Source organism: Sinocyclocheilus rhinocerous, unplaced genomic scaffold (assembly GCF_001515625.1).
Source record: "Sinocyclocheilus rhinocerous isolate Xijiao unplaced genomic scaffold, SAMN03320098_v1.1 scaffold178, whole genome shotgun sequence".
Classification (NCBI taxonomy): Eukaryota; Metazoa; Chordata; class Actinopteri; order Cypriniformes; family Cyprinidae; genus Sinocyclocheilus; species Sinocyclocheilus rhinocerous.
Window position 1 is genome coordinate 949,116 of NW_015653463.1, and position 9,739 is coordinate 958,854.

At 38.1% G+C, this 9,739-nt stretch overlaps 2 protein-coding genes across 2 annotated transcripts; both read left to right on the forward strand.

Moving 5' to 3' along the window:
* The first annotated feature begins 4,507 nt into the window (after nucleotides 1–4,507).
* Nucleotides 4,508–5,999, forward strand: LOC107715878 (GTP-binding protein Di-Ras2-like). Its single transcript, XM_016522117.1, has 2 exons — nucleotides 4,508–4,628; nucleotides 5,382–5,999. Exon 2 carries the CDS (start codon nucleotides 5,400–5,402, stop codon nucleotides 5,997–5,999), a length of 600 nt encoding a protein of 199 aa, XP_016377603.1. The 5' UTR covers nucleotides 4,508–4,628; nucleotides 5,382–5,399.
* Nucleotides 6,000–6,087: 88 nt separating this feature from the next.
* On the forward strand, nucleotides 6,088–6,796 carry LOC107715840 (GTP-binding protein Di-Ras2-like). Its single transcript, XM_016522053.1, has 2 exons — nucleotides 6,088–6,101; nucleotides 6,376–6,796. Exons 1-2 carry the CDS (start codon nucleotides 6,088–6,090, stop codon nucleotides 6,794–6,796), a joined length of 435 nt encoding a protein of 144 aa, XP_016377539.1.
* Nucleotides 6,797–9,739: the final 2,943 nt, after the last annotated feature.

Here is a 9,739-nt window from a genome sequence, read left to right on the forward strand (position 1 = left end):
GTGGTTGCTTTAGTTGGGCTCTTGACCCTTGACTCTTTAATGTTAGTTTTTCTCTGCTGTTGTATCTGTGTATGTAAAGCACATTTGTTATGACAAGAAGAGTTGATCGAAATTGTAATGAAGTGGTTTTGATAACTATTAATGATCATGAAATAATCATCTCATGACCTTATTCACTGATCTCAATTAGTGTCTAATTATATGGGTTGATTTTTTACTTTTTTTAATTTATGGTACTAATATGACTCCACAAGATATGTTGACAAGCTATTGTGAAGAAATTTAAAAACATTTTATGCACAAAACCTTCAGAGCTACAGCACCGTTTAGACAAGTTTCATAATGATTGCGGTAGTGTCAGTGGTGCAACTCAAGAGTATTAGTTATATGTTACACACTTAACTACCGTGTAGTTACTGATGCAGTGTGAATCTCTTCAATAATTTCAATCACACATGAATGTGTGCTGCTGTTATCTGCAAGAGATTTGAGTTGAATTGATGCTTTTAATGACTTTGCATAAATCAGTAGGTTTTTCTTCATGGATTTAAGCAAAATAGTTCTTAATACCAGTATACTTGCAGTATTTAAACATTATATATATTAGTTTGTAAACAAATGCCAATTGGCTAAATTAAGTGCAGTTGGTTTCTGCAAATAAAATGAGTTAACTCAAAGGTTTGCATATTAACATTGTATCAGTTAATGAAATACAGTTTTTCACTGTAAATTTAAACAGTTCTGTAAAACCTAAAATGTTGCTACCGTATTTTTCACGGTAAAGTTCTGGCAACCAAAGCTGCCGGTATTTTACCGTAAATTTAACGGATTTTTTTTACAGTGTAGCACACAGTCCATTTTAGGTCTGACATACAGATCATACCTGGGGTCCATGAGAACAGAAGAGATTCTCTTCCAAACATCTCACTATAGGAAACGTATGGCCAACCCCCGTAATGCATTCTTTCTGGTGCCTTTAAACAGACCTGAACAGAATGACAGATAACCTCTCATTTCTCTAGCGAACCGACTTCAGGAACTGCATGAGCTATTGACATCCAGCAGGATATTAAAGGAATAGTTCACCCAAAAAAGAAAATGTCCTGTAAATGGACTCATCCTCAGCTCATCCAAGATTAGGATGAGTTTGTTTCTTCATCAGATTTGGAGAAATGTAGCATTGCATCAGTGTCTCAGCAATGGATGCTCTGCAGTGAATGGGTGCCGTCAGAATGAGAGTCCAAACATCTGATAAAAACATCACAATAATCCACAAGTAATCCACACCACTCCAGTCCATCAGTTAATGTCTTGAGAAGACAAAAGCTGCATGTTTTTAACCTCAGACCTTTGCGTTTGGCTAAATAAGAGTTCATAATCCATAATAACGCTTCCTCTAGTAAAAAAGGGGTCTGGCTTGAATCAAGAGAGAAATCTGCACAGCTCAAGCACTGTTTACAAGTGAAAACAGCCCAAAACAGCTCTAAACAAATATGTTGGTGGATTTTGATGTGAGAGACAACAGGAGATTTTTACTGGAGGAAGCGTTATTATACATTATGGAGTTTTTTTGTTTGTTTTTGGCCAGAAGTAACAGTTTAAATTTAAAATGCCTTAATGATAGATTTGTTTATTACAAACACGCAGCTCATTGACGGACTGGAGTGCTGCGGATTACTTGTGGATTATGGTGATGTTTTTATCAGCTGTTTGGATGCCAAATTTCTCCAAATTTTAATGCAGAAACAAAATCATCTAACATCTTGGATGGCGTTTCAGCAAAATTTCATTTCTGCGTGAGCTATTCCTTTAATTTGATAAAAAGTGTAGAGAAAGCCAGCTTGCCATCACACAAACATCTCCAGCAGATATAAAAGGCACTTGACTCCAGTACCTCAATACAAAGCACTGACCTTCGAAAGGAAAGCAATAGCAAAACCCTTACTGTATACCCTTATAAGTCTGCGTTAAAGCTCAGATATTCTGGGTGAACAGACAAAGCATGTTACTCACCCACTTGGCTGAAACTAAAGCAAGGAATATAACCAACCTTAAGGTTAAGAACTTGATATTCACGCTCTCCAGCAGTTCAAAAGGAGGTTAAGGGATTCAGTACCATGGACAGGTCTCACGATGGGATCAACCGTTTACACACTTACTGCCAAAAATCTCTCATCCCGACCAAACCCAGTGGAACCAATGTCAATGACGAGAACATCGTGCTCATAACAGCATCAACCTATCCCTGCGCAACTCAGAGACTCTGATGAAACGTCATCAATGTCCTTTCAAATTTTACGGTGAGGCATTAGCACAATGTTCCTGTAAAGTTGTAAAATCCCAAAAAGTTGTGTGGCTGCTGCATCCCAGTTCGCATACTACCTGTCAGATATTGTATTCAAAATTATAATTAGTGTCCCAAATCATAGTATGTTCAAATGAGTATCCCAAAGGTACCCAGATCGTCTACTATTTCTGATGGAAATTCAAACTTCAGATTCATGCACTCTCTAATTCACTCACTCTCTAAGGCTGATGATACATGGGGCAAAATTTTGAGCAATTTGAGTAATGTTGCTTGGGCACTTTCCCATTGAGAATGGGTAACAAATTTCTATCTGGATACTTTAGATCGGTCGTGGGCTCTGTGTCTCACCTGGTTGCCCGTTGACGGCAATATTTCCTAAAGTTGCCCGGCGACATTGCTCAAAAAGTTGCCCTGTGTATCACCAGCCTGAGGCATCCCATTGCAAGATACTGAGCAAATGTTCGAAAGAAAGAGGAAAAGCCTCGGCCATTAGACCTACAGACCTATTTTGAAGACTGTACGTAGCTGTATTTCATTTCAAAGGCTCTGGAGGTTGCATTTGTTGGCCACACATGTCATAGATGCTGTATTATTTCAGAAAAGTAACCACCATTATATTCCATAGTAATTTACGCCTAAAAAGGAATAACAGTCCATTTTATAATGGTTGCTTTTCTGATAAGAGACAGCCTATAAATTATGTATGTAGATGAAAATGCAGCACCCCGGAGGGCGCAGCCTTCGAAATGAGACACATACCAATACTAGCATACTAATCTTACTACTTTTGCCACTGAAAGAAATGGTCAGAGCTGCTGGTATGTGCTTCTGAATTCAGCAGCAGCTTCTGCATGATGAACTCACAGCTCCAAATGTATATTATATCTCTCCTTCATATACTAATATACGTAAAAACACGTTTTCATGGTCACAAGTTTTCTGGTCTGATTTGGTAACAGTATTACAAAAAAAGGGTTGACAGAAATATGTTACCATATATGTAAAAAATAAATACATTTTTTTTTTTTTTTTCTGGTCAGTATTACAAAAAATGTGTTGCGTTGTTCTTGTCTGTATGAATGCAAGCTGGTTTGATTACAGTTTACTTATGTTTTAGAATGTATTTTGCTTCAAACATTAGTCAGACAATATGAAACTTGACATTATAAAAATTACATTTAACCCATGGGTAGGACATTTTGAGTATTTTTCCCCCCTCAGAGAAGGCAACATTTTTCAGGTTTTGTAAACAGCCATAGACACTTTGCAGTGCAAAGGAGCTTGTGAATTGTTAAATATAGGACTATGCAGGAGAGATAAAGCCAATCACAGTTCAGTATGCAAATATGTGACCCTGAACCACAAAACCAGTCATAAGGGTCCATTTTTTTAAAATCGAGATTTATACATCATCTGAAAGCTGAATAAATAAGCTTTCCACTGATGCATGGTTTGTCAATATTTGGCTGAGATACAACTATTTGAAAATCTGTAATCTGAGGGTGCAAAAAAATCTAAATATTGAGAAAATCATCTTTAAAATTGTTCAAATGAAGTCCTTAGCAATGCACATTACTAATCAAAAATTAAGTTTTGATATATTTATGGTAGAAAATGTACAAAATATCTTCATGGGACATGATCTTTACTTAATATCCTAAAGATTTTTGGCATAAAAGAAAAATGACCAATTTTGACCCATACAATGTTTTGTTGGCTATTGCTACAAATATACCTGCACTACTTATGACTGCTTTTGTGCTCCAGGGACACATATATTGCCATTGCTATGTGTTTATATTTTGAATGTTAAACATTCAGTACATTTTAATCTTACATTTCTTAACTTCACAAAAAAAGCCTAGCATCGTTATTTTATCGTTCATCCGTGTAAAGCTGTTTTGAAACAATTTGTATTGAATACACTGCTATATAAATAGCCTTAATGTGACTTGACACAGATGGCACAACTAAAGCTGAATAATGTGCAAAAGAAAGTATGAACGAAGTCTGTATGCCTTACAAACAACATAAAACCGAATGTTGGCGCAATACACACCATAAATGAGGGCTGTTCATATGGACCCATGTGTTTTGCAGCAGCAGCGGAGAAACGCTGAAATCCCTCGTGACGTCACGGGGAGAGAACGGGAGAGAGTCAGTCAGCGCTGCCCCTTTAAATATCAGTCACGCCTCAGATGGATCTTTAGAGGAATCGCAAACCCCCAGGAAAAAAACAGCCCATATCCCATCATTTCCATCGTCTACCGCGACACGACAACAGGAATTTAGAATTACGTCTTTAATCATCAACATCTAGGTGAGTTTAGAATCGCATCCGTTCAAAACCCGCGACTTAAATTTGAACAGTCTTTTGTTTTTATACATGATATATTATTTAAAATACACCGTGTTTGTTATGCATAATATAGTGGTGCAGGTATAGGTGGTACTCACAGTTCACGGCTGGCTTCTCTTGTCCTTTATCTTGCCTGTTTTTTCTGCGCATCCTGCCTGCACCATCCGACAGCGCGGCGTCAGTTTACTGCCAAATAAAATTAAATACAAATATTTCCACTAGCCGTTTTTGCTCGCATCCATGTGCTCACTGAGTAGATGCTGCTCCTGTATTGAGCGAATAAGGGAAACGTACTAATCAGGGGAAACGTGCATGTCAGGCTGGCAGAGGTCTCATTGGCCAGTATCTCTACTGAAACATTTCATATAAAAGCTGAGGTTAGTTTGATTTGAACTGCATTCATTTTTAAAAGTCTTACATGATTTATATGCTTAATATATTGTACTGTATCCAAGAAGTGTTTGTAGAAAAGTCCCTATACTGAAACATTCATGCATGAATTCATGTTATGTCAAAGGCAATAAGAAAGTGCTCCATTTACAGGTATGTAATATGATGTTTGGCTGATTTTTTTTGTTTAGGAGTGATGCAAATGCTGTGTTTTAAATTGCCAACTTTTGGTACACTCTCAGAAAAAAACAAAGCTGTCACTGGTATGGTACACCGTTTGTACTTGTATTTCATAATCATTCCTTTCAGTTTGCCCCCATCCAGGTCATTTTGAGCAGCACCATGCCAGAACAAAGCAATGATTACCGGGTGGTTGTATTTGGAGCCGGTGGAGTGGGCAAAAGCTCCTTGGTCCTGCGCTTCGTGAAGGGAACCTTTCGCGAGAGCTACATCACCACTATCGAGGACACCTACAGGCAGGTGATCAGCTGCGACAAGAGCATCTGCACGCTGCAGATCACAGACACCACGGGCAGTCACCAGTTTCCCGCCATGCAGCGTCTGTCCATCACCAAAGGCCACGCCTTCATCTTAGTGTACTCCATCACCAGCAAACAGTCTCTGGAGGAGCTCAAGCCCATCTTCGAGCAGATCTGCCTGATTAAGGGGGACATCGAGAGCATCCCAATCATGCTAGTGGGCAACAAGAACGACGAGATGAACGCTCGTGAAGTGGAGAGCAGTGACGGCGAGGCCATGGCCAAGAGGTGGAAGTGTGCCTTCATGGAGACGTCAGCTAAGACAAATCACAACGTTAAGGAGCTGTTTCAAGAGCTGCTAAATTTGGAGAAACGCAGGACTGTAAGCCTTCAGATTGACGGCAAGAAGAGCAAGCAGCAAAAGCGAGCCGAGAAGCTTAAAGGCAAATGTGTGGTCATGTGAAAAACCAAAACCAAAGTGTGCTTGGAAAACCGAAACGGTTTCACATTCACGATGCTCTGGCTAACACTGTTTACACCTGAAGGCAAGAATGTTGGACACATGGTACACTTTTACAGGAACAAGGATTCAGTGAGACTCCAAAAATCGTGGTAAACTTTTCTTTCTTCTGTGGAACACAAAAGTAACATCTTTGAAGACTATGCTGGCTGCTCTTTTCCATATTTCAAAGGTTACACTATGAATGTGTTACTTCAGGAATTATTTACTTGTTCTTTGACACAATTTCCTGTGGAGAAATGCCTAAAGAACCAATGTTGTCATTTTAATGACATAACTTCCCTAGCTTGTCACAGATGTGATTGTGATGCCGCTGCAGGTTTGCACCAGATTTTCACCAGTTTCCCGCCATGCAGCGTCTGTCCATCACCAAAGGCCACGCCTTCATCTTAGTGTACTCCATCACCAGCAAACAGTCTCTGGAGGAGCTCAAGCCCATCTTCGAGCAGATCTGCCTGATTAAGGGGGACATCGAGAGCATCCCAATCATGCTAGTGGGCAACAAGAACGACGAGATGAACGCTCGTGAAGTGGAGAGCAGTGACGGCGAGGCCATGGCCAAGAGGTGGAAGTGTGCCTTCATGGAGACGTCAGCTAAGACAAATCACAACATTAAGGAGCTTTTTCAAGAGCTGCTTAATTTGGAGAAACGCAGGACTGTAAGCCTTCAGATTGACGGCAAGAAGAGCAAGCAGCAAAAGCGAGCCGAGAAGCTTAAAGGCAAATGTGTGGTCATGTGAAAAACCAAAACCAAAGTGTGCTTGGAAAACCGAAACGGTTTCACATTCACGATGCTCTGGCTAACACTGTTTACACCTGAAGGCAAGAATGTTGGACACATGGTACACTTTTACAGGAACAAGGATTCAGTGGGACTCCAAAAATCGTGGTAAACTTTTCTTTCTTCTGTGGAACACAAAAGTAACATTTTGGAAGAATATGCTGGCTGCTCTTTTACATATTACAGATTATACTATAAAGTTAGTTACTTCAGAAATTCTAGCTCTGACACGTTTTCCTGTGGAGAAATACCTAAAGAATTTATGAAGTTATCGTTTTAATTACATAACTTCTCTAGCTTGTCACAGGTGTGATTGTGATGCCGCTGCAGGTTTGCACCAGATTTTAGTAACCAACCTGTTTGTTGTAGATCACAAAAAAGACGGGCTGATGTGCATGAACCCAATGACAGTACTAATACCCTTTCTTTTACCAATAATGTAGACTAACAATTGCATATGACATTTCAAAAAGCAGTAAATCAGTCCTTACAGCACAGGCTGGGCTACAGCATATTAATGTACATTATAACAAATACATCATATATGGCAGTATATGGTATGATCGCATATATCAGCTGAATGGGAACATGTAAAGACATGCAGCCAGTAGTGAAGGTAGTAGTCAACCAAAATAAGCTAAATGGTTGTTGCTGTGTTAGTTGTGCAATTTATTATCAAAGATTTAAGTAAGGCTGCTGTAGTTTTATTTACTTCCATATGCCTTAGATTTAAAGCTTAGGCTATAGTTTTCTTCTTAGGCTTTTTTTCTATTAAGGAGTTTAGAAATGTGCTTTTTGAAAAGGGGGTTGACTATTTTCCTAGTACAGTATTTGTATCAAGGGATAATGTAGCATGAAAGGAAAGATCAGCTAAATTCACAATAAACATTAATTAATTGTAAAACTTAAATGAAAACTGCACTGCAAAATTTGTTTTTTTTAAATCTTAGTATTCTTGTCGTTTTTTTTAGTACAAACATCTTGTTTTACCTTTTTATTTAAAATATTATTACTTCTTTTTGAGCACATTTTTGATAACTTAAAAAAAAAAAAAACAAGACTTTATGTCTTAAGTCATTTTGCGTCTCAAGTAAATGGATCTTGATTCAAGAATGTTGAGATATTTGTAATAGAAAACAAGACAAAAATACTAAGTAAGAAAATCAGTTTCATTTTTGAATAATATTAACTGCTGACAAAATGACTAATAACTGGCAGTAGTGCTTTTTCGAGTGCACTAACACGAGCTATCAACTGTACATGTGTTTACACATATTTAGTGAAATATCAGCAAGTGCTTTTGAGCGTGATATATATTTTGTAATTATATATTTTTAGCATGACAGGTCTTGTAATCAAGTTCAAGTGCTATACTGTATTGAACCTCACTTGTCTGGTTAGAGTGGTGTAAACAGCTGTTTATTAACTATATTAGAGTACTGGAGACCGTTAATGCCATATTTAACTTGAATCTGTGCAAATGTTGCTAATGAGAATTGATGGCCATGTGTAGCTATTATGGATGCTCAGTCCCAAAGCTTACAGTGGGTTTCTGTTATACAGTAGGAGTTCCGTATATAAAATGTAATATTGTTTTGATGAAATGCCTGTATAGACATCATGTGTGCCTACAAGTTTTTACGATTGTATTATAGGTCCCAAGAATAAATAATATTATGCATTTGATGCTGAATAGTCTTATTACACTGAAAGGCTAATGACAGCTGTCAGTTTTTCCTGAATCATCCATTAACTAGATGACAACATGACAACATTTTAAGAGTTGCAATAGAAACCTGCTGCCTTTGAATTCAAACAATTGTGTTAAGGTCAATCTACCAGCTGCTACGTTTATGTGTGTACTTAATCAAACAGATGAATGGTTTGACTCTGAGCAGAAATGATGCTGGTGTGTGGGGAAGAATGTGTGTGGTACTTAGCCATGTCAGAGTAATAAGCCCGCCTGCCTCATTACCGGCAAGTCAAGTGGCCTGCAGTATAATAGAGCACCTGCCGGCACTTGACAAGCATAACGCACGATGAGCTCTGCCAGACTCAGAACAGACAGAAATGTAATTGCTATTCACCAATATTGTCAAAATAAATGTCATCTTTGTAGTCAAACCGGACATGAGACCAAATACCGAATGGCTCCATATTTAATTAGAGCGCTCCATACTACTATTGTTTTTAGGGGAAAAAGCACTTAATTCTAACATGCATGCACTATTACAGGTTCATGACATAAACTGTGAACAACACTTTTAAAGCATTTTAATCAAGGTTTATACTATTGTTCGTTTATTTAATTAATCTTTGTTGATAATACGTTAGTAATACATATTAGTGTATATGTAAATTAAGAGTAAACTAAATTTCTAAATGTTGTGAGAGTATTGTTCATTGTTAGTCACCTCGATGCGAACGGCTGCCAGCACAAAGATGGTGCACTCATGAATGGGAGAAAGTGGGGGATGGGGATTGTCGTATTTTGCCTCCTAGTGGAAGTCACACAGAACTTTCAAACTGGTCATAAAGAAGCTGCAACCCTCCTCTTATTCATCATGATGAAATAATACAATAATGAATGTTTATAAAACGGAGAGTTCCGGTGCTTGATTCTGATTGGTTGAGCCACGTTCGAAGCTGTTGTAAATTACTCTACAAACATACACCTTTGTTTACGTTTGTCTGTTGCTCGGCAACCACTTTGTTGGAACCACAACTGATTCTGAGGAACTACATTGTTTGGTGGAAGAATACTGTTTTTATTAATATCATTACACTTTATTTGCTCCGTTTTATTTTGTGAAACCTTACAACGTATATGGAATAACCGTTTTATAAAAGCAATAAGCCCCGTGAAGCCGTGGTTTACAGTGAATTTATAACGGCTAAGGGG

Bases quoted from the DNA above. Each gene is read 5' to 3' on its own strand.
- LOC107715878 (XM_016522117.1), top strand. From the start codon at position 5,400: ATGCCAGAACAAAGCAATGATTACCGGGTGGTTGTATTTGGAGCCGGT.